This window comes from Vombatus ursinus, unplaced genomic scaffold (assembly GCF_900497805.2).
Source record: "Vombatus ursinus unplaced genomic scaffold, bare-nosed wombat genome assembly UNPS02014166.1, whole genome shotgun sequence".
Lineage (NCBI taxonomy): Eukaryota > Metazoa > Chordata > Mammalia > Diprotodontia > Vombatidae > Vombatus > Vombatus ursinus.
Window position 1 is genome coordinate 213,652 of NW_020953944.1, and position 25,731 is coordinate 239,382.

Here is a 25,731-nt window from a genome sequence, read left to right on the forward strand (position 1 = left end):
CCCTCATTAGAGCATAAGCTCCTTGAGGCCAGGGATTGTTTTTGCACTTTTCCCAGGGTTTAGCACAGTGTCTGGCACACAGCAAGCACTTAATAAATGCTCATTGATTGAATGATGACAGGGTTCAGGTCCATTAGCTCTGTTGAGGAAGCTCCAATTAATTCTACTGAACTTCGGATCCTAGAAAAGGAGCAGGACCTGGGACATCTGCTGTCGCACGAGGACGTCATTGGGCTCTGAGCAAGAGGGGCAAGTAATTTTAACCTCTCTCTGCCTCAATGCCCTCATCTGTAAAATGGGGGTAATAAGAGCACCTTCCTCTCGGGGTTGGTGTAGGGATACATTAAAGCACTTTAATGTTAACTGTTACAATAATAATTGTTATTGTTCTTCTGCTGGGGAGCCCCTGAAGGTTCTGAATCTGAGGCGCGACCTCAAGAAGGTGATTTTACCAGTTCTGTGGAGGCTGAATCATAGAAGGAAGGAGAACATGTAGGAAGCAAGTGTAGCTTTCCAATGAAAGAACACAGGTGGGGGCTTGTGCATCTCTAAGCACTACAGAAAGGTCACTGCTGGCACCCACATCCCCTCGGGGTGACAGTGACCTTCAATCGGAGCCTTTGCTAGAGGAATCATGGCAGTGGATGGGGGGAATTCACCCCAGAAGGCGCTGGCTGGCTCCAGGTCAACACTCTTTCCTCTTCCTCTCTCTCTCTCTCTCTCTCTCTCTCTCTCTCTCTGTGTGTGTCTCTCTCTCCCTCTCTGTGTCTCTCTCCTCTCTGGGTCTCTCTCCTCTCTGTGTCTCTCCTCTCTGTGTCTCTCTCCCCCCCCCTTCCCCGCCCCTCACCCTCTCTTGGACATTAGCCCATCTCAACCCCATCTGGGCAGCCAAGTCTTCCTGTTATTCCACGCCACAAAAGCCAAGAGAAAATTCAGTAGCCACTGAGGCTCTCAGTTGCAGCGGGGCATATAATGCGTGTAAGCATATCGGCAATCAAACCCCCAGGGTTCATGGATGTCGCAGATAAACGTTGGTCAGTCTCTGGCCGCTCTGAGGCCTCTCCACGGCTCCCCATGGGCTTGGAATCCATCCAGGTGCCCCCACCCTCAGCCCCAGAGAGAAGCCTCTAAGCAAAGCCGGCCCCTACCCTCAGGAACAGCAGGCCTCACTGGTTCTCATTAGGCCATGTTTCCCCCCAGCACAGGCCCCTATCTTCCAGCTTTTCCCAAGCAGCCCCCGTCCAGAGCCAATGACGTCAAGGGGGTGAAAAGCTCAGACTGCCGTGAGTCAGGGATTTTTCCCCTCCCTCTAGGTCCCAGCTGCCTCCAGAAAGTCCCAAAGCAGGGGCTGGGCCAGCAGGCAGCCAGCTGCCTTGGAACATTTCACATTCTCATCCCTCCCAGCGAGTTTTGATTCATTCCCATCCACTGACAGAGATTTCCACTACAGGATTACATCAAACTTCCAGGGATGCTGGTCCGACCGAGAGTTTCCCAGGAACAAACTCTCAGAAGTCCTCTTTGTGGGGAGAAAAGAAGAATGGATCAGGACAGAGCTTGAGTGGAAGAAAAGTACAATGAAGTCCGGTAAGAAGGAATCAACTGACCACCACGCCTCCTAGCTCAAGAGGACACAGATCAAATATCCCTGAGCTACCCACTCTCTGAGGGGCATCAGGCAGATCACTCCTGGGGGGCCTCAGTTTCCTCATCTGTAAATGAGATGGTCCTTATGGTCCCTTTCAGCTCTCAAACCACGATGCAGCAAACCCTAAGGCGAACCCCTTTCAAGACTCAGCAACTGGGTTGTGAAACGGAGACAATGTGGGACTTGGAGCTGAGAAAACTGGAATCTGAGCCGGGCCTCCGACGCATCATGAGCTGCGTGACCCTGGACGAATCTCGTCACCTCTCAGCCTCAGTTTTTTCATCTGAGCTGCCTCGTGGAGCTATGGTGAAGACCTAATGAAACAACACGTGAAAGCACTTTGCAGACCTTGTAGCTATTATTACTGTTCTGACTCATCGTGCATTCATAACTGACCGGTAAACTGAACACACCTGGAAGGAGAGCTGCGCTGACCAGTCCCTCCAGCTGGTGGCGGACGTGAAACCGCCGTTTACACGAACATCGAAGGGGCCTGGGGAACATTCTCTGAAACTGCTTTTCATAGCAAATACATATGTTCACATCCACACACACACACACACACACACGGCAAAAAGAAGAAACTGAAGCTTAATTCCCGATGTGGCTAACAGCTCCCACAAGTCTCATCCTCCTGGCTGTCCACTTCCCTGTCTGGGGGCCACAGCCCCTCCCCCACAGCTCGGTTTTGCTATCTGTTTCTATGCCCACGCGCCGTGGTGACCATGAGGATCTCGTGACTTCCTTCTTTCAGTTCAGGCTTCCTGGTCTCAGGTCCGAAATCCTGCAAGTGTGTCTAGGCCGCCACGCTCAATCAGAGGGCCACGGCACGTGAATTTGCGAAGACTGCCAATTAGTGCAATCCACCCTTGAAAGGGAGAGCCCCCACTACAACACGCCCGCCTGACAAGTGGCCAGCCAACTTTTCATGAATAAAGGACAAGGAGTCTTATAACCTGTGATTTCTGAATTCATTTTTTGAATATTTTGATGACTTTATTTCAATATAATCCAGCTTCCTTCATAATCCTAGGTATGTTGCCGCATGCATTTTAAAACCCAATTCTGAGAAAGGGAGCACAGACTTCATTAGCCTGCCCAAGGACTGCAGAGCACAGTAACAGTGAAGAATCCCTAGTTTAGGGTCTCAGCGGTCAGGGGACAGAGGCGACCACTGTCGAGGGCTAGTTAGGATCAGGACCCGCTGAGTGCAAAGCTAACTTCCACAGAGGTGGCACGTCATGCCGTAGCCATGTCATATCACACTGGACTGAACTGTGAAATCAGGAACACTGGAGTTCCGATCCCACTTCTGACACTTACTAGCAGTGTGACCCTGTCCGGTCCTCAGTCTGCTCATCTATAAAATGGGCATCTCAATACCTATAGCCCCACCTCACAGGGCTGCTATGAGACTCAAACAAAGTAGCTGAAAACTCTACAAATGGCAGTTATCTTTTTTATTTTAAGCCTAGCCCTGCGAGTATAACCGTCTAAGGCAGTGGTCATCATTACCATGATGACCTACACATCTAAGAGAAAATGAGCCAGCTGCGTTACCAAGTTAAGTCAATGAACATGTAAACGCCTACTATGCTCCAGGCCAAGTACTGGGGACAGCCCCTGCCTTCAAGCAAACTTATAATCTACTGAGGGAGCGAGCAGGCAAACCACTACGGGCAAACAAGATACAGACAGGATGAACAAGAGGTAATCTCAGGAAAAGTATTAGAAATAAAGGGGATCAGGAAAGCCCAGTCGGCACCCCCTGGGTAAATGCTGAAAGAGCACGGCCCCCAAACGTGTCCTCAGCGGCCCTGTCGTGGCAAGCTAAACCGCCTTAGAACTGAGCCTGGGGCCCTAAGGCGACAGCACCAATCGTAATCCCGAGGGATCAGGGGCCCTTCCAGGGTGGGGACCAGAGTAAAGACCAGGACGGCAGTGACCGCACCTCTCCAGGTCACATCACCTCCGAAGCATCGAAAACTTCCAACTCCCAGAATCAGCTCTGAAAATAGCAGTGCAAAGAAGAGCTTTTACAGTGAAGAGGAAAATGGCAGACCTCTGGAGAAAACTGGATGGGAAGAGAAAGGAGAATACCTTTTTCTCAACTGGACACGGCACCTTCACAAAAAGTGACTATGGATTACGGCATAAAAACCTCAAAACCAAATTCAGAAAGGCAGAAATATTAAATGCACTCTGTTCAGACCATAACGTAATAGAAATTACATTCATTAAAGGGCTGTTGAAGCATAGATTTAAAATCAATTGGAAACTAAATAATGTAATCCTAAAGAATGAGTGGGTCAAAGAACAAGTCATGGAAACAATGAATAATTTCACAAGAGAATGACAATGATCAGACCACATTCCAAAATTTGTGGAATACAGCCAAAGAAGTATGGGAAAATTTATATCTCTAAACACATACAACCACAAAAGAGAGAAAGAGCAGATCAATGAATCAGGTATACCACTCAAAAAAACTGGAAAAGAACAAATTCAAAATCCTCAATTAAAAAGCAAAATGGAAATCCTGAAAATTAAAGGAAAATTAATAAAAATGAAAGTTAAAAAAACAATTGAACTAATCAATAAAACTAAGAGCTGGTTTTATGGGGGGGACAATAAAATAGATAAACCATTGGTTAATTTGATTTCAAAAAATAAAGAGTAAAACCAAATTACCAGTATCAAAAATGAAATAAGTAAATTCACCACCAATGAAAATGAAATTAAAGCAATTATTAGGAGCTAATTTGCCTAATTATATGCCAGTAAAACTGACCATCTAAGTGAAAGGGATGGATATTTACAAAAATATAAATTGCTCAGATAAACAGAAGAAGAAACAGAATGCTTAAATAACCCTATCTTAGAAAAAGAAGATGAACAAGCCACCAATGAGCTCCCTAAGGAAAAATCTCCAGGACAAAATGGTTTTACAAGTGAATTCTACCAAATATTTAAGGAACAATCAGTCCCAATATTGGATAAGCTATGTGAAAAAATAGGTAAAGAAGGCCCACCAAATTCATTTTATGACCAAAAAAAGATATGGTTCTGATATCTAAACCAGGGAGAGCAAAAAACAGAGAAATACAAGCATAGACCAATTTCCTCAATGAATATTAATGCAAACAATTCTAAATAAAATGCTAGCAAGGAGATCACAGCAATATGTCACAAGGCCCATACACTATGACCAGCTGGGATTTATACCAGGAATGGAGGGCAGTTCAATATTAGGAAAACTATCAGCATAATTGACCATGTCAATAAGAAAAACAACAAAAATCATATGATTATATCAATAGATGTAGAAAAAGCTTTTGATAAAATACAACACCCATTCTTATTAAAAACACTAGGGAGCACAGGAATAAATGGAGTCTTTCTTAAAATGATAAGTAGTATCTATCTAAAACCATCAGCAAGCATTATCTATGATGGAGATAAACTAGAAGCCTTCCTAATAACATCAGGGGTGAAGCAAGGATGTCCATTATCACCACTATTATTCAACATGGTATTAGAAAAGCTAGCTATACCAGTAAGTCAAGAAAAAGAAATTGAAGGAGCTAGAATAGGCAGTGAGGAAACCAAACTATCCCTCTTTGCAGATGATACGATGGCAGACTTAGAGAATCCTAGAGAAACAGCTAAAAAACTAGTTGAAAGTTGCAGGATATAAAATAAACCCACATAAATCATGAGCATTTCTACATACCACCAACATAACCCAGGAGCAAGAGATAGAAAGAGAAATTCTATTTAAAATAAATGCAAACAACATAAAACACTTGGGAGTCTACCTGCCAAGACAAACCCAGGGACTATGTTAAACACAATTACAAAACACTTTTCACACAAATAAAGACAGATGTAAACTGGAGAAATAATATCGGTTGCTCATGGGTAGGCCCAGACAATATCATAAAAATGACAATTCTACCTAAGTTGATTTACTTATTTGGTGCCATGACAAACTACCAAAGAATGATTTTGTATAGCTAGAAAAAATAAAAGCAAAATTCATCGAGAAGAACAAAAGATGAAAAATATCAAAGGAAGTAATGAAAAAATCTGAAGGAAGGTAGCCTAGCAGTTCCACTTTACAAAGCACTAATCAAAACCATCTGGTACTGGCTAAGAAACAGAGTGATGGATCAGTAAGTGCTTAATAAATGCTTATTTTTGAATCAAATTTCCTGTCAGTGGTCAGAGGAGTTTGGCCAGAATCCACAACAGGCACCCTTTTCTACAGAAGTCCCTTCTACCCTACAAGGTTTTAAAGTACTAGCCAGCCCAATACAGTAGCTCATAAATGAATCCCCATTGGCCCCTCTGACGGAGATGCCAAGATACCCAAATCGCGGCTAGAGGAATGGAGAACCACGCAATCGGAGACATCAGCCTCAAGAGCCATCCTTCTACAGGTAGGGAGACAGCCCTTCACGACTTCACGGCTTCTCAAAAAGGCATCCGAGCCATCTAATGAGGACCATGTCACGAGTGCTGGGCAGCTCATCTCAGCCAGTCTCCTGCTTCCCAAGTACCTCAGGGAAATAAAGATGGGACATCCAGTGCCTGGCAATGCTGGAAACCACACTCCCTCCCAGACTCCCACAGACTGTTCCAACCAGACACAACCGCTCCGACTAGAAGTATCTGTCTGGAACTTTCGCTGGTGACAAGAATCAATGGACACCCCAGAAATAGGTTCAAGGTGCCACCGGGCACTTGGTGGGAAAAGACAAAGGCAGGCTAAGCCCCTCGTCTCGCAGGGCTGAAAAAATGATGAAGAGTTTCCTTTGGGCCAAACTAATCATACGCATTAAAAGATGAATTCTACGGTCCACAAGAGGCAGGAGAGTTAAGAGGAGAGGAGAATTGGGCTCAGGTCCTACTTCTGACACATACCAATCCCTCCTTCTGCCCCAACTTCCCAAGACTCCAACTCAGTGATGAGTGGTCAATCCACATCAGCGGAGAGGCTTTTCACACTGGAAGTTCCACATCTTAATGGAATCCCAGGATCAGATTTTTTTTTAAATCAAGGTACAAAATGAGAATGAATCTTGGCCGTCTGGGTGAACTCAAAGGACGCCAGAGCCCCTGCACTCTCCTAGTCCACTTTCCACCAGGAGCCTCCGGGTTCTCATCCTTCTTCTTCACTAGGATTTGGAATGGAGTGGGAGCGAGCCCTGAGATCCCACGAATGGTCCCTGCATAGATTTACACTTTTGTGCATGCCATACAACTCAAGCGGTTTAGTGTTCCTACTACTCACCTCCCATCACTCACCAGAGCTGTCCTACACTGTGTAGTAGAAAGGAAATGTTTGCACAGGGCACCAGACTGAACACTGTTTATCTGGGACAGCCCCGTCATTTCTAGCTGAGGAAACTGGGCACCTGACAGGAGAGAGGCTTTTCCCAAGGTCACTCAGTAAGAAGGAAACAGTGCAGTCAGGATTTGAACCCAGCTTCTCTGACTCCAAGCCCAACGTTTTTTTCACCGCCCTATAATTCTAGACCCAAAGTTGGCCAAGACCCAGGTTTGGATTCCGCCTCTCACACTTACTACTTGTGTGACTCACTCAGAGCTCGAGCATCCTCAACTATAAAATGGGGGTGATAATGCCTATAGCACCTACCTCATATGACTGTTCAAAAGTGGGGGGTCAGCGGGATACAGCGGATAGCTGGACCTGAGGTCAGGAAGGCCTGAGTTCAAATCTCATCTCAGACACACTCTTAGTGACATCACTTAACTTCTGTCTGCCTCAGTTTCCTTAGCTATAAAATGGGAATGATAATATCGCCTCCCTCCCAGGGTTATTGGGAAGACAAAATGAGATATCTGTTAAATGCTTTGCAAATCTTCAAGCACCATATGCATGCTTGCTAGCTATTAGCTATCCAACAAGAAGGTGGGGAAGAGCTTTGCAAGCCCGAAGCCTGTAGCAATGTCTGTTTTTCATTCTCGTTCTTTTCCTCTCTCCTCAAGTCCCCAACTCTGTACCCTACTTCCCATTTTCAGACGAGGACTTTGTCTCTCCTTTTCCTAAGTCTCTGAAAGCCTGAGGGGAGGGATAAAGCCAGAGGCCATGCACAGCGTGTAAGTCTGAAGGATTCCTTGTGAGTCGCTGCACTTTCAACGCTCAGAACTAGGCTCACGTCCGATGTTATCCAGGTACTTAGCCAGGCTGATGTTCTCTGTACACGGTTCATACACTTAGAGCTGGAATGGCTGCTACAGAGAGGCAGTAGCTTCAGGAGTAAAGTAGGTGTTATTGCCATTTTCCAGATGGTGAAACTGAGGTCAGAGAGGTTGTCACCTACCTACGGTCTCACAACCAGAACGTATCAGAGTCAGGATCTGAACTCAGGTTCTCCTGATTCTGAGCCTAGTACTCCACTGCAATAGCCCCCAACTAGTGTCCCTGTCTCATGCTCCTCCCCACGCTGGTCTGTCTTCCACACAGATGCTGCAGGCAATTCTCCTACAGCAGAGAGCGGCCGTGTCCTCAATAAATATCTCCCTGTGATGCCCAGCGTCAGCTACAAACTCAGGCGGGGCATTCAAAGCCCTTCCCAGCCTGGCCCTTGCTATCCAAGCAGTCTTGTTCTACTTTCGTCCTTTCTACACCCACTCCAAGACCCAACTCCTCCGCTTACGTCCTGTTCCATGCCCACAGCACGCCATCGCCCAACTGCCCTTTCACTGGCCGTCCCCCATCTCTGGAAAGTTGTCTCTCCTCACCTCTGCCTCGTTGCTTTCTGGGATTCCTTAAAGGCTCAGCCCAAATTCCACCTTCTGCGGGAGGCCTTGCCTGGTCTCCCCACACTCTTACCCCGAGCCTTCCTCTCTCAGACTGCCTTCCACGTGCTCTGCAGATATCGCAGTACTGAGCTACTTCCATTAGACTGTGAGCCCCTTGAGGGCAGGGCCCATGGTATGGCCTTTCTGGCACACAGGAAGCATTTAATACATGCTTGTTAATTAAATAAATGCTAACAGATGAAGGAAGCAGATGATGGAGAAACGTCTATATAATAACCACCATAATATGAAGGAAAGCAACATGGAGGGTTTCTGGATGCTGACGAAGCGGCAGCCCGCTAGGACTTCAGAGGACCTGATGGAGAAGCATATTTGGTGCCACTTGGCAAAGAGATGGAGTGCAAGGAGGCACGTTTTCAGACCTGGGCAACATGTTGATTTGTTCCCCTTGGCTATATATCAGAAGAAAAGGTTTTTAGAGGCTGGGGGGCAGGCATTGGGAAATACTGGTGTTTAAAAAAAAAAAAGTACTTACTAGATGTGTGACCCTGGTCAGGTCACTTAACCCCAATTGTCTTGCAAAAAAAAAAAAAGAACATCAATAAACTGTTTTTTTTTTTTTGATAAAGCAATCGGGGTTAAGTGACTTGCCCAGGGTCACACAGATAGTAAATGTCATGCGTCTGAGGCTGGATTTGAACTCAGGTCCTCCTGACTCCAAGGCCAGAACTCTATCTACTGTGCCACCTAGCTGCCCCAATAAACTGTATTTTCAATAAAATTAAGTATTTGGTAAAACCTCAAGTATTACATAGATATGTTCTTATTCTTTCAGATGAAATAGAAAATATAATGACAAACCAAAGAGTGTGTGGGGGAAAGACAGAAAAAGAGATCCAAGGTTTCAGGAACAGTGAGGCAGAGAGTTTCTGTGTGTGAGGAAATAGCAAAGTCACTGAAAACACGGCTTTTTTTTTTTTTAATCTAGAAATAGCTAAGTAAATCCAGGTGTGTTCCAAACCTGCATCAATCTCTTCTATTTTCTTCGATGTATCCTCTCTGCTCCTTCTTTCAAATAAAAAAGGAAAAGAAAAGACTTCTACATTGGTTGCCCCTGCATTCATTGAAATGCACAGATGTTCTGGCTTTGTTTCCCTGCTGCTACTAATAAAAAGTTATCATGCGCACAATTTTAATCCACACTGCTTGTATCTTTTTCTAGGGGATTAATCCAGTCCCTTATGGTGCAAGAGTAAACAAACTCTCCTGGCTCAGAGAAATGGAGGGGACTAGCCCCACTGGCTCCTAAGATATTGGCACCTTTTAAACTATTTAACACTCCAAAATCAGCATCCCTCTGGGGGCTGCTGAATCCTTGGTGAAAACACGTGGCCTCTACTCTACCTCCAACCTTTGTCTCCCCTCCTCGAATGAAACATGTCAGGCTTGCCAAGAATTTGCTTCTCTCCCCCTGCTCAATGAGAGAGCACATGCAGCAGGCAATGGGCTGTCCCTTTGTCTGAGCCATCCCCGCTCCCAGGCTCAAGTTACAGCATTTCTAGGAGACGAACACACACTCCAAACATCTGTTACAGTATGGGGTCTGCTCGCTCCTTGTACGCTTGAGGAAAGAGTCCTTGTTTTTGGAGGGGTGGATAGATGGATGGATGGATGGGTGGGTGGAGGAGTGAAGGGGTGGAGGAGTGAAGGGGTGAAGGGGTGGAGGAGTGAAGGGGTGGGTGGATGGATGGATGGGTGGATGGATGGGTAGACGGGTGAACTGATGGATAAAAGAGAGTCAGAGACAGAAACAGAAAAAAAATAGAGACACATATAAGTGTAAAAAGAGACAAAGAATAATAGAAACATGTATCATCCTGCCCCAGAATTCCAACCTATGCCCCCCAAAACATGTCTCCCACAAGCCACAGTGGTCATCCAACCTTTGCTTCATGACCTCCAGTGGGGAGAAGTTGTGACCTCCTAAAGTATCCCATTGCACTCTGGGACAACTCTGATTTTTAGGAAGTTTTCCTTTTCCTGACTCCAATCCTAAATTGGAGGCCATTCTATCTTTGGGGGCCAAGCAGAAGAAGAAGCCATCTCTCTTCCATGTGATCACCCTTAGAGAAGACAGCTCTCATGTCCCCCTTGAGCTGGCTCTTCACTGGACTAAAAACGTCTTCTTCCTTCAACATAAACTAAAATAATATAACTACGAGAGAAGGAAAAAGAGAAAAAAAAGTCACGGTCTAAAGAAAGACTTTATCTGCTAACTGAAAAAACTCCCACAAGTGACAAAGAAAAACGCATCTTGGATAGAGTTCCTGGGTTCAAATCCCACCTCCAACAATCACTTGGTACATGACCTTAATCCAGTCATTTAGTCTCTCTGGGCCTCAGTTTCCTCATCTATAAAATGGAGATAAAAAATACCTGTAGTACACCGTTCTCAGAGTTCTCACAAGGCTCAAATGAGACAACAAACAAAACATTTTGCAAGCGTTAGCATGTTCTCTAAATGTCAGTTATGATTATTACCGTCAGATCCTTCATAGCTTGGTACAATTCCACAGACCACCTACAGTCCTGTACTCCATGGGCCCACAAAGCTGAAATGCAATACTTGAGCTAAGGCACAGGAGCTAGGGAGGCGGCATTTTCCCCAGGAGAATGTAAGCACCCTGAGGGCAGGGATCGTTTCAGACTTGTCTTTGTACCCATGCACCCCACCTCTGCCCTGCACCTCACACAACCCTGGCGCATCAGAACACTCAGTCAATGTCACTAATGTGAGTGGACCTTCCCGGGATGGAGCACGCCCCTTACCGATTTCTCCTGGCACATGCCTGCCTCGGAAACGGAAGCAGGCAGTGACATTGAGGCAGTTCACCGGCTGCTGGCCATCATAGCACTGGGGCGCCGTGATGTTGATGGAGGCTGGGAGGAAGATGGAGACGTCCACTGTGATGACGGGTCTGGCCCTGTGGGTCAACAAAAAAAGGGTCAGGCTCTCCCCAACCAGCCATCCTTAAACAGATAGGGTCAACTTGGGCCTGAACACAGCAAGAGGAGAGGTGGTCTGTAAATACTCTTCTCTGTGATTTGGAAAGGCCTGTCCTTAATAATTTAATGATTAACTTCACAATGAGAGGGACAGGCTGATGTGCTAATGAGACACATATGGCCAGAGTCATAAATGAACCACCAGATGTTGTGGGATCATTTAAAATCTCACCAATTAAGTTCCTGGTTCCATTTTATTGGGTCTAACCGTATATACATAAGGGGGAATTCCTGCAAGAATGCCCTGATTAGAGCCACAGCTCCTGCCTCCACAGCTCCCAGAAGCTTTTGCTTCCATTACGAGAATAACTTGAAACGTTCCAGCTGCACTCCCAGGCTACCCGAGCCCCTTCCACATCCCCACCCCCAAACCAGATCACTGAATAACACTGGACTAGAATCTCCATGAGGAATGAAGCTCCTGTAGATAACGCGGGACATCCCACTCAAGAATCCAAATGAAGCTCCAACAGAGCTACAACTAGGGCTGGGCAGCTGGGCCTTTTTCCCGGCCACCAAAACGGAATGGCCCTGAAGCAGGGAAACAACCAAACTCAGTGCCTGGTGAGCAGGAAGTTACCAGGTGGGAGTGTTCACACACAAGGTGAGTTCCTTCCCTCTTGCCCTCAGAGAAGTCTCTCTATGTCCCCAGGCCTTGGCCCTTGGGGAAGCAGATCTCTTAACACCACAGAATCAGAGACTTTTAAGCTGAAGGGGGCTTTAGAAGCCAATGAGTCCAACCCCCAGGCCCATGGTCTAAGCAGCAGTTCTCAAAAAGTAGCCCAGGGACCCTTGGGGTTCCACAAGGTCAAAACTATTTTCAGAATAATACTGAGATGTTTTAATTTGCAATATGGTAGATGTCAAGAGATAACCCACATAAACAAAAACTCTTTGCGGGGTCTTCAATAACTTTTAAGAATGTAAACTAGACCAGAGGCTAAAAAGTTTGAGGACAGCTTGTCTAAAGGAAACCAGAGCCTCTAAAGGAAATCAAGCTACAAGCCTAAAAGAAACCAGTTGACAGAAGATGGGGAAGGGACCCGAAAGAAACTTAATACAGTGGGCTGTTCCTTCCCCGTCCCTCTTGTCTTTACTTTGCTGTTCAGTTGTTTTCAATCATGTCTGACTCTTTGTGACCCCATTTGGGGTTTTCTTGGTAAAGATACTGCAGTGGTTTGCCATTTCCTTCTCCAGCGACCCCATTTTACAGATGAGGAAACTGAGGTAAACAGTGTTAAGTGACTGGACCAGGGTCGCACAACTACTAAGAGTCTGAGGCTAGAATCGAACTCAAGTCTTCCTGACTTCCGGACTGGTGCTCTATCCACTACACCACCTAGCTGACTCTGGTTTCTTAACTTAGTCCAATAATCATGCCTTTATTAAGCACCTACTACGTCCCTGAGGAGGGACAAGCTTGAGCACCATCCTCCCAGTCACCGCTGCCCTCAACCTCAGTGTCACCCTTGGGTCGTCATTCGCACTCACACAAGCCTCCATATCCAACCTGTCACCTGGTCCTGTTGTCTCTGCTGTCCCAGAATCTCTCCTCCACCCCGCCCCCCCATTCTTACAGTGAGAACCTCAGCCCAAGCCCCTATCATCTCTAACCTCCTAACTGGCCTCCCTGCCTCCAGCCTCTCCCCAAGCCAACCCTCCCACCACACAGCTGCCCGAGTGATTTTCCTGAACAACAGGCTCGGCCTCATCAGCTGCTCCTTCCACCATCCCCAGCGGTTCCCCATTACCTCTCCAACAAAGAACATCCTCTTTGTCCAGTGTGTAAAGCCACTCACAACCCAGCCCCTTCCTTCCTTTCCATTCTTCTCCCACACTCTCCCCCTCCTCAGCCCTAGTGGCCTGCCTACCGCTCCCCACACACATTCCCATCTCTGAGACTTTCAGTTACAGGTGGAGATCTCATCCGGACCAGCTGCATATACTTGTCTCCTCGATTAGAACGTAAGCTCCCTGAGGGCAGGGACAATGTTGTTGCTTTGTCTCTGTCTCTCCAGTACCTGGTCCATAGGAAGGACCTAACAAATGCTCGTTGGAAGATTGATCGTTGTGCCAGATGCAAGTTCTCCCTTATGACTGAGGCACCTCTGGAGAAGGCTGAGAACAATGGAAGTCACGGCGGCCGGCATGGGCCCAGCCCAGGTCAGCGCTCTCCTCTGGCCTGATGGAGAAAAGTGCTAGGCTGCGCGCGCCCCAGCCCACCAGGAGGCTTTGAACGTCACCAGCACAACCAGCAGAAAAGGGCACCTGAGCACGCTGCGGGGTGGGGGAGACCTTTGAAACATCACAGTCATGTGAGGGTATGAAGAAGATGCTCCAGGGATGGGCTGCAATCTGCACTGGTGGAGAGAACAGCTACACCATGAAGATCTCCAGCCTGCCAGCACTCTGGCCAACTCTGCTTTAACTCTGAGCACAGGTCTTCTTGTAGAAGCTGGTCATACTCCTGGCATTTCTAAAACCAACTGAGTGTCCTCTAGCACTAAAGACCTTGTTAGCAGCAGCGGGGCTCAAGAGCCAGCCCAGGAGTCAGGAGAACCCAGCGGCAAGGCTCACCTCTCACCTACACTGGCCGCATAGCCCCACGCTGGTCGCTGAACCTCTCAATGTCAGAAGACTCTCAGTCACAGACCAGATGCACACATGTATTGGCTTCCTCCCTGGGAGCTCCCGACCCAGTGAAATCAGAAGTCCGGCCAAAAGAAAAAAACTTCCCTGAGATAAGCTGAGAACGTGTTAGGATTCCCATTTTACAGATGAGAAAACTGAGGATCTGAGATGTTTCACGTTCACACAGCTAGTAACTGCTGAGGCTGCAGCTCAGACCCAAAGCTTCCTGGCTCCAAACCCATGCTTTGCCTCCATTGAGGGTTGGAAAAGAGCAAAGCCTCACAAAGAGTAAGCCAAGAAAGCCACCCGGCAGCCTGCCACTGGTGAAAGATTTTGGGGCTTCTCTAAGAAGGGCGCTGCCCTCTGGCCCAACTTCTCCTAGTCCCGCCTCAATCCTCAGACCCTAACCCTGAGAGCTGGGAGGGATGCCCAAGCCCTCCGGAAATCCCATCCTGGACATGCCTGACAAACACTCTGAAAGCTTTGTTTGAATACCTCCAGGGAGGGAAGCCTTGCTACCTCTCAAGGCAAACTGTTCCACAGCCCAGCCAAAGGGCAGTCGTTACCAGCCTCTGAGCCATCCCATTAGGCTGGGTACAAAGATGAAGAGAAACGTGGTCAAGCTCATCTCGGTCCAAATGACCATTTGGGAGGCAGCTTGGTACAGAAGAAAAAACCTTAGCTGTAGGGTCAGAAGACCTGGGTTCAAATCTCACCTCTGACAGTTACTATCTACACAATCCTGAGAAAATCACTTAACATCTTTGGACCTCGATTTCCTCATCTGTAAAATGAGAGGGTTGGACTGGATCATCTCTGAGCTTTCCTCCAGTTCTAAATCTATTATCCTAAGTCACAAACTCTCTAGGTCTCGATCTCCTCGTCTGCAAAATTGGAGGACGAGATGGCTTCTTAAGGTCTTCCAGCTCAGTGGACCCTAATATCCATGAGGCCAGAGGCTGGACCTCCATGCCTTAGAAGAGGCTTTGGTCTCAACAGGGAAGGAGAGGAGGCAGGTGAAGGGAGTGACGCAGACTAAATTTATTACAGGGTCATTACGCTGTAATCTACAGAGGAACACAGACAGCGCTTGTCTCCATCAGACATCGGCTGGGCAGCCCCGGCTCCCCCCCCCGAAGCTCTGCCAGCCACTGACCAGGCCCAGGGGTGGTTTTTGGGCCAGGAATCCTTCATGAGGATGTTTGTTTCACTTACTCCTCATCCAGATAGCGAGGCCAGCACACTGGCCATCTGGCAGCTGACCGACCAGTCCCTCTGACGCTAATAATAAAGGAAACAACCCGCCCCAGGCTAGCGCTGGGATACAGGCTCAGCTCCAGCAGCAAAGCACCCTGGGCTTCTTATGGCCAACAGAGACAAAGCTAGAGAAAACCCAGCAGCCAGGGAAAGTGCCTGAGTCTTAGAGTGAGGAGGGAAAGTCAAGGGACGGAAGCCTGACCACAGGGGCTGCCTCAGACTTTTACAAGTGGAGTTTCTGCCGCCAACGTAAGACCATACAGGATGGTTGCTATCCATGGCAACCTGAAATGTCTGGAAAGGCTGGTGCCAGAAAGGCAGGGCCTGGTCCCCCTGCCCCAGGAAAGACAGGTAGGCTGGCAGAGATAGAGGCAGAGTCACATAGAGACAGTGTTGGACAAGACTGAAACGACTGCACAAAGGAATCCAATGGGTGGACAGGGGAATAGAAGAAACTCCAGGCACAGGGAACCACGTGGACAAAGGTGGAAAGGGGCATGATGCATTCAAGGAATAAAGGGAACAGTCTGGCTGGTGCTTAGAGTAAAACGTGGTAATATTAATTGTCAATGTCGTCGTTCAGTCATTTCATGCCCAACTCCTTGTGACCCCATTTGGGATTTTCTTGGCAAAGATACTGGAGTGGTTTGCCATTTCCTTCTCCAGCTCATTTTATAGATGGGGAAACTGAGGCAAACAGGGTTAAGCGACTTGCCCAGGGTCACACAGCTGGTAAGTATCTCAGATCACATCTGAACCTAGGTCTTCCTGACTCCAGGCCCAGCACTCTACCCACTATGCCCTAGCTGTTGATAAATCTCAACTAAAATCCCACCATCTACAGGAAGCTTCCCATAATCCCTCTTAATCCCAGCGTCCCCTCCTTTTAATTAGTTCCTATTTGTCCTGTATATAGCTTGCTTTGTAGCTATTTCTTAACATGTTGTCTTTCCCATTAAATTGTAAGTGCCTTGAGGGCAGGGACCTTTTGCCTCTTTTTCTATCCCCAGCACTTAGCCCATTGCCTGGTAAGCAGTAAGTGCTTAATAAGTGTTTACCAAATTAAATTGAATAGGTAATATGAAATGAGGCTAGAAAAGTAAGGTGGCACCAGATTATGGAGGGCCTTGAATGCCAGCAACAAATTTAATCTTAACTCAGATGGTACTAGGGAGCCAATGAAGGCTTTGAGAAGAGGAATAAAATAACCAGGTCATTGCAAAAGAGAGATGATTCTGTGCTGGAGGTGAGGAAATGAGAAGGCGTGTCAAGAGGTGACTGAAGGAGCCAGCGTCAGTATATGGCTCAGGTGCTTAGCCCCATGTCTCCCAAAATCCGACTCTCACTCACACAGGGATGCATGTGCAAAAAGGGCCCCATCCCCCCAACACAGGCAGGGACGAGCAGAGAGGACAAGCAAGCACGCACTGTGGAAGTCAGAACACATTCTCACCTCAGCAGCACTACATGGTCCGACATGAAGGCTCCAATGGTGACATCTGAAAACGAGCATGTCATAACATTCAGAATTCAGCTACGGAGGCTGATGCATAAGCAGGAGCCGGGAGGACTTCTCTCCCGGTGCCCCGCCCCACCCCCATGACTGCCACACCAAGCCGGGGTGCCATTCCCAAGATGGGGGACCTATCAACAGCCAGGTGGCTAACTCCATCTGGATCCTTCTGTGCCTCAGTTTCCTCCTCTGTAAAAGGAGGGGGTTGGACCAAATGACCTCTCAGGTTCTTGGCAGCTCCAAACCTACGATCTATCAACTTCTAGTCTTCAAAACGAAGCTACACAATGTCCTGGTGGGAGTAAGAATGAAGATGAAAAGATGTTTTGGGCACCTAAAAGCACTACAAGTTCCCAAAATACAGGCCCTGTGTAAGTGTCTTCAGGTTTTATGTCCTTAGGATTGATTTTAATGTTGCTATTAACATTGAGTGTTAGAGGGGCTAAATAAAAATTAATATTAAACTAAAATATCAATCAGTCAAACAGGGAGGGGCAGCTTGGTGCTGACATCACTCAGGAAGGTCAGAGGTAGAATCCTGTCCCAGACTCTTGCTAGCTGTGGTGACCTTGGACAAATCCCTTAACCTGGGCTTCAGTTTATCATCTATAAAATGGAGATAACAGCAGCCTCCATATCACTGGGTTGAGGCGAGGATCCTATGAGAAAATACTTGTAAAACGCTTCACAAACCTTAAGGCATATTATAAATGCGAGCTGCTTTTTTAGCTATTACTTCACAACTATTTACAATTAAGTGATTTCAGTATCTAAAATATCACACCAACTCTTCTGTCCCAATTCACTGATTTGCTCATTTTTACTTTCTGTTGTGCATGTGACACAAAGGATTTATCTAACCTCAGCTCCGCTAGTAACCAGCTGTGTGACAGCCACCCAGTGACTCCATTTTACAGATGAGTAAACTGAGGCCCAGAGGTCAAGTGACTCTCCCAAGATCATACAGTTGGTAAGTGTCTGAGTGGGGATTCAGACCAAGCTCTTCCGGACTTCACGCGCCAGTGTGTTATCAACAGTGCCCCTAGAGCAGGGCTCTGTTTCATGGAAGAGCTGGCCCTGAAAAATCAGAGCTAGAACACTGGCTCTCAGAAATGTCCAGAACCTCCACAGAAGGCACTTAACATGGAAAGAAATGCTTACAGATGAGGAAACTGAGGCACAGGAAGACAGAGGGAGTCTTCCTCAAGAGCACGTGTCAAGTCAGGGGCAAACGAGGGGGGACAAAAGACATTTCTCAAATCCCAATTGGTTCTTCCTCCCCGGAAGAGCACCCACATATTCCGTGACCCTCTTGGGGTCACCTGAATCATCTGATACTAATTCCCATCAGTTAGTTTATCATTCAATTAACCAGCAAATGCAGTGTCTCAACCACCACCACACAGAACTAAGGAACACGAAAGGCAGAAATAAGTCAACCAGCTGGGTTGATCTGAATGGGGACCCCTGGACGGCTTAAGGCAGAGATCCTTCCACTCAGGAAATAGTTACTAAGCATCTCCTACACGGGACACATCAGATACACTATCAAAGTGGGAAAACAATCCCTGCCCTCAGTAAGCTTATATTCTACTAGGAGAGCTTTGTCTTTTCAAGGGGCAATAAGATGGATTTTCTTGGCATTTCTTTTATGGTTTTTTCCTTAACATTTCTCATTGCTAACATTCTCTTTTGAAAGGCAGCGTAGCTTAGTGGAAATAGCTTGGAGACAAGAGACCCGGCCTCCTATCGCGCCATGTTACAAGGCTCAAACAGACACCGTCCGTTAGTGTCTCCCTGCCTCCAGCTCTTTTGTGCAAAGCTGTCTGTACATGTTCTCCCCAGTTAGAGCAGGAATCTTTCTTTGTGGCCTCAGTGCTTAGTAGGTGCTTAATAAATGCTTACTGACTGACATGCTTTAGCAAACCTTAAGTATTACATAAAAGCCAGTTATTACTATTGTTGTTGTTGGGCTGCACATGGCATATTGCCAGTAAAGCCCTTTACCAACTTGGAGGCATCAAGAAGTGCCAGCTACTATCATCCTTGGTGAAGTGGTGGTTGGTTTGTGTATTTGCCGGGATCTGGTTTTCCCTCTACTGGCTACCCAGAAGACATCTGCCTTCCTAACACTGAGAAGCTTCTCTTCAGGTACCCCTCATTCCAGTTCGGGGAAGGACAAGTCCATCAAGTATTTATTGTTGCAGCTGTCCCTGGGACATTTTTCTTTATTGGAAAAAAAGAGGAGAGGGGGGCAGTACTGGAATGGATTTGTCAGTGAAAGCTACTGCCTCACCACCCTGATCCTCTGCATCCCTACTAACACAGGACCCAAGAAATGGGAGAATTATGGGAGGTAACACAGAATGAGCAGTGGAGTCCCACCGGCACCCTACAAATCTCCCGCTGACTTGCACGATTTCTTGGGCAAAAGCCAAGGCCCCCACCTTCTGAGGCTGGGTATTCTCATCACTCTGAGTTGATGGAAATGATTGATGAAGGGCCTGGAAATAGTTCACCCACATCCTGTGCTTATGCTAGCTCATCTTCTTCCCGAAAACAATCCCAGAAAGACAGCCAGCCCTTACCTGGATAACCATTTCCATCCATATCGATGCCTCCGGAGATCGACTGCCCAAACATCCGCAGCATTGGGTTTATCTGCTGTCCGGACAGTTTCTGGAAGAGATAACCAAGAGGTGACCTCACAGCAAGAAGCTGTGGTCTCCAGGAAGAACTCACGAGTACCCTGCCCCTTCTAGCCCAGGGGCTCGCTCTTGACAAAACTGGCCGGGGCAGAGGCTGGTTTGATAAAGGAGCCAATTAGAAGAAAAACGATCCAGTTACGTCTCACAGGACGGGCCGTAGCAGGTAAGACAGGGTCACCTTTGCGACTTGCCTTGACTACCAAATGTCAGCATTTGATGCAAATATGGGAGGCAGTGTGGTTCAGGGGGAAAAACTGATTTGGAACCAGCAGAAGATCCAGATTCAAATCCTACTCTGCCACTTCCTACTGTATGACCCCTGGCAAGTCATTTTTCCTGTCTGAGCCTCAGTTTCCTCCTCTGTAAAATGAGATGGGCAGACTAAATGACCTTTAAGTCCTTCACAATTAGTTTTAATAAATTTAAAAGTTTAATAAATGAGGTTTAAAAACCCCCATAGATACAACTTCATAATGCCTTAAATCTTCAAAGTAGCAAAAATCATCCGGCATATTGGAACAGCATTTTGTTTTTCCACTTCATCAATCAATCGATCAACATTTATGAGGTGCTTACTACGTGCCAGGCACCGTGCTCAGTACTAGATTTGCTAGAATACATTTTTCAGGGACAGCCTGACGTGGTGGAAAGGAAGCTGGGCTTTGAGTCAGGAAGTCCTGCGTTCAAATCCTGCCTTTGACATTTATTACTTGTGTCCCTCTGTGAAAACCTTCTCATTTCCATGCATCTCAAGCAAGTCCTTAACACTCGTCTACTCCACAAACAGGCTGCTGTCTCCGATTGCAGAGAGCATTCCCACACGAGGCACTCCCCAGGCCAACGAAACCACAGATTGCTCCCATCACACAGATGGGTCATCAAGCTGAAATGCTAAAGCAAAGGGCAGTTTCTCTCTCTGCTCCAGACCGGACTGCCTCCATAACACATCACCCAAGAGACGTTAACAGAAAAGGACATCCCTTCAGTAAGACAAATGATGTGTCTCTGGAGCGGATCAAGACAATGACACTGCGGCTCAGCTGCAGAAGCCCGGGAGCCCACGGACTGCTCTCCTTACCCGTGACCAGGAAGGACCAGAGGGCTTCCCTCTACGAAGAATCAGCAACCAGGGCCTCTTTCATCCTGCTCCGCCCATTTTTCAGACAACGAGTGAACAGCCATACAGCAAATCAGTGGGAGAGTCTGAGAGACGGTCATTTTACATTAACCAATGATGTCTTAATTTTCATTGACAAGGATAAGCTTTTAAATATAGGAAGAGGAAGACAAAGAATTATTTAAATGAACGCTTGCTTCGGTCATTACTCATCTGTGCTGCCCACCCTCAAAGTATACCTCCCCCCATCCCCCTACGGTCTGGTGGGTTCTGTTCCACATTTATGGGAACTGGTGGTGTTCACTAGTCAAGTCATTGCAAGTATGACCTTGACCTCCTTCCAACAAAATGGGACCTCAAAGAAACAAACAGCATGCCTTTAGCTCAAGATGAATTAGACTTTAATTAACACATTCATTCGTTGTTTTCAGCGCACATAGTCTAGGGTCTTGCTTTGATTGAGCTGCGTGTCAGAGACTGTATTTCTTTTGTCGGAATGCCTAGAATTGGAGGACGAAGTCTTTTCACTTGATTCCTCACATACTCCATTCCAGATATTTCTGGAATCCCATTTCTCAACTTGTATAAAAAATTCGACACAATTTGTGTTGGTAATTTTTGATGGGAGAGAAGATTTTTGTTATTTGCTTTCTTTTTTCCCCCTGGCTGCTTGCAAAATTGTATTTCTGCTGCTAAGATTTTGTAATTTGACATTTCTATGTGAATTGAACCTGGAATAAATTTCCATCAGTACCTTGTGGGGTAGAATATCTTTAAATAATGTTTTGGTGATATTTATTTAAAAAATCATTGTCACTTTCTATTGACGCCTCCTATCCTTCCCAAAAGAAGCTTCCTGCTCACATAAAAATTACACAAACCAAACCCTTGTATTGGCCGTACCTGCTCATATGTGCCACCATGGGCACCTACAGTCTATCGCTTCCTGCCAAGATGAAGGTTCCGGTCGATGTCTGTCCTCCAGACAGAAGACTGGTCAGAGTTCTCAGGGCTTTCAATAGCGTTCCCTTTATGCTGCTGTGGTCACTGTACATATGTTTCTCTTGGGTCTCCTTATGACCTTCCTCATCAGTTCAGTCTGCCTCCATTTCCTTAAATTTCTATTTGTCATTTGCAATATCCCATTACATTCACACACCACAGTTTGTTACCCCATTCTCCGGGTAATGGGCACATACTTTGGTGCCATCAGTTTTGCTACTGTGTCAATGCACACTTTGTCCTTTGTAATGTTCTTGGATGATTTTCAGAAATCTAGCTTTCGGGTTCTCATTTTCGTCCCATTCTCCTGGAAGCCCCTTCATGCTCAGCCCCTCAGCCCCCTCAGTTTCCAAGCCCACACTTTGAGTCCATTCTGTAAATTTCTAGCAATCTGAAGCCTTCTTCAAGTAGTGCTAACTTCAGATTTTGTTTTGCTATTTGCTCTATTATTTTGTCTGCTCTGTCCCCTACTAGGCCAATTTTACTCTTCGATAGGCCCAGCACTGTATTAAAATTCTCTATCAATAAACTTTTCTATAGAGCTTTAAGGGTTGCAATATAATTTTCATATATTGTCCCATTTTCTCCTCACAACAACCCTGGGAAGTAAGTGCTATTATTCCCATTTTATAGATGAGGAAATTGAGGCCGAGGATAAGTGACTTGCCCATGGTCACACAGCTAATAATTGTCTGAGGCTGGATTTGGACTCAGGTCTTCTTGATTCCAAGTCCACTGTTCTATCCGCTGTAACACCTAGCTTCCTGACAAATTCTATGTTCTTATAGTCATTTTCTAGATCCTCCTTGACAGATTTCAATGCCATCTTTATAGCTGTCAAGATCAGGAGGATGGGTCCCTCCTGGTTCTCAGTATCCTCATCTGTAAAATGAGTGTAATACAATAGATGATTTCTGAGGACCATTCCACCTCTGTCTATGGGATACAGCCTAGACCCATGATTTCACAGAGAAGTCCCAGGTGGGGAAGCTCCCTCTGCCAGCACAGGATGCCTTTACTAGAAGAGCCTGAGACAGTTGCTAAAAGATGTGAAAGACAGAGGGACCAGCCCAAGGTCATACAGTCAATTAAATGTCAAGAGACAGGATTAGAATTCAGTTCTTCTCAGCTTCAAAGCTGGCTCTCTGTCCACTTTACGATGATGCTCCTAAGAGAAGGGTCAGACCCACCTTCATTTCTCCACATTGAAGTACCTTCTGATAGACCCAGGGTTATGTCTGGAGCCCTTGCAAAATGTCCCTTCCTTATTTTCTTCTTCTGAGAAATTCTCTCCAGTTTATTTCATTCCATAATACTTATTCATGGTGTTAGAACATGTTTTTAGCTTCTCATTAACTTAATTAACCTAGAACCTTTTTCTACACTGTCATTTTTCCTCTCCGGGTCACTTTTTTCTCCCACTTTATTTGGTGATTCTATTGCTGTCATCCAGATGTTGAAGATGGGGAGCTGGGCTCTCTTCGGCTCACTCATCCCATCTGGTCATGAGTCCTTCACATTCTATTTCTCCTCATTGGAGTGAGGGGGGAGGGAGAAAGGCAGGAGGAATCCAAAGATAGGCATTTGATATGAGACTTGGAAATATGGAGCTGCTATTACTCTAAGGTAAGTTACGGAAAAGAACTTTGTGAACTATGGGTAAAACACTGGGTCAGCAACCTCACTGGTGTGGACACATGGTACTACAAGTTACAGTAGAAAAAGAAGTGGGTTTGGAGCCCAGGACATGGGTCCCAACCCTGGCTCTGCTGCCCACCACCTGTGGGACCCTGGGTAAGTCCCTTCTTCTCTGAGTCTCAATTTCCCCATCCATAAGACAATAAGTCAAGTCAACTTGATGTGATGTGCCTACTACATGCGGTCACCATACCAATGGCTGAGCATGCAAAGAAAGGTGAAAGTATGGCACCTCTCCTAAAGGAGCTCACATCCAATGGGGAGATAACATGCAGGCAAACGTGGACAAACAAAATATATACAAGGATAAATAAGGAATTGGACGAGGTGACCTTAATGTTTCTTCCAGTTCTAAATCTAAGCTCCCATGATCCTTCCAATAATGCTGATGATAACCCATCCATGCCCATGTGGCTCCAATAAACCCACTGCAGAGAGCCCACTCAACATGCCAAGAGCCTTCCTTGTGGTATTTTGACGTGGTGGACCAGTGGAATACAGGAGCTGCCTATTACTTAATCCTCATTGAACAGACCCAGCCTTTTTTCCCTGTTCATCTATTTTTGTAGGTAGCTAGGCAGTGCAGTGGATTGAACTCTGGGCCTGGAGTCAGGAAGTCCTGAGCTCAAACCTGGCCCCAGACACCTCCTGGTTGTATGACCCTGGGCAAGTCATCTAACCTCTGTCTCAGTTTCCTTATCTGTAAAATGAAGAGAATTTTAACACCTGCCTCCCAGGGTTATAGTAAGGATAAAATGAGATAATATTCGTAAAGCACTATCTAAATGTGACTTGACTTTATGGCATGTCCTCGTAACACGCCCACTATGTACTTTTTCAGTGCCTTGTGGAAGGATCCTCAGCTTCAAACCTTCAAAGACTGTGGGATTCCAAGACAGGCATTCACACAGCTTCACCAGGAAAATGTTGGCCTTAAGAAGATGGCGGATCGTCATTCCAAGAAGAGGGCTTGGGTATCTCCCAAAGGCCATCCCCTCACTCTCCTCCTGTTCAGTTCTAGGTACAGCTCACCATCGGGGGGGGGGGGGGGGGGGGGGGGCGTGTGTGTGTGTGTGTGTGTGTGTGTGTGTGTGTGTGTGTGCACGCGCAAGCACATGAGTGTGGGTCTGAGCAGCTTGCTGCTATTAACATTTATGAATGGGGATTTTCCCATCCATCACTTTGCCTAGTCAGACACCTCTACAAAGAGCAACTGGGATATGTTAGCAGGGCAGGGCAAAGAAACCACTACATTATATGGGCACTGGAGACAGACAAGGCCAGAGAAGCCCTCCCAGAGGCAGGTGTGCCCAGAGTAGGGCAGCCAAGCTGGTGGGCACCAGACAAATGACTGGTATTATCAGACACCTAGAGCTGCAAGGGCTCAAGGGGCCAACTAGGCATGTCCTTTTATTTTACCAATAAGGAAACTGAGGCCCAGGGAGATAAATTACTTGCCTGAGGTCACACAGGTATTAAGTGCCTGAAACAGGATTTGAACCTAGATCCTCTGACCCCAAAGCCAGAGCTCTTTCTGCTGGGCCTCAGAGCCTCAAACTTACCTCTGAAGAGAGGAGGAAAGTTTTCTCTAAGGCACGGATTCATGAGGGAGTGGGCTTCACGAATCTTTCTTTTAAATGTATTGAAAGCTGTTTGGTTTCCTTCTAAGTTTACATATTTTATCACAAGCACTTAAAAACGTGACTCTGAGAAGGGGTCCGGGGCCTCACTAGACACAGAAGACCTAAAGATCCCCCACATGAAGGAGCCAGAGCCCCAGACGTGACAAAGTCTCAACAAAGTCCCCCACGTTGAAGAGGAGTCATTTTGAAACAGAGCAACCCACAGCCTAAATCCAGGACAGCTGGAAGCAACTTGTCCATCTCTGTCTTTGTGAGACTTTCTCCAACGACGCTGAGTAGGGGGTGATTGGAGTGGGGGGAGGGGGCCGTTCCGGGGTGGCGGCGTAGGCTCCAGATATCCCACAGACATCTGCAGCCCATTACGGTATGAAGCCCGAAAGATAAAACTTCTGGGGTCTAGCAGAGCTAAATGAAACCAGAAGTATCAGAATGTCATCATTTGGCCCTGTCTGGATACCACGTCCCCTATGCCATTGGCAGTGGGGCCGGTGTGTGGGGCTCTAGGAGTGCCGATGGGGGAGCATAAAGACTGCACCAGGAAAGAGGTGAAGGAGGGTGAGCAGGAGCACTAGGGGAGGCCCATGGCCATTATCTGAGCATCACAGTCACAGAAATACTCCAGATTGGAAGGGGGAGGGAGACAGGGACAACAGTGC

The 25,731-nt window shown here is 46.7% G+C and overlaps 1 protein-coding gene across 1 annotated transcript in view; it reads right to left on the reverse strand.

The window, feature by feature from the left end:
* Window positions 1–25,731, reverse strand: part of ITGA9 (integrin subunit alpha 9) — a 308,486-nt gene that overhangs the window by 209,877 nt on the left and 72,878 nt on the right. Inside the window, exons 12-14 of the mRNA XM_027859352.1 lie at window positions 19,496–19,586; window positions 16,848–16,893; window positions 11,270–11,424 (exon numbers count right to left, since the gene is read on the reverse strand). Of these exons, the coding sequence (XP_027715153.1) occupies window positions 11,270–11,424; window positions 16,848–16,893; window positions 19,496–19,586 (292 nt within the window). The remainder of the gene's footprint in view (window positions 1–11,269; window positions 11,425–16,847; window positions 16,894–19,495; window positions 19,587–25,731) is intronic.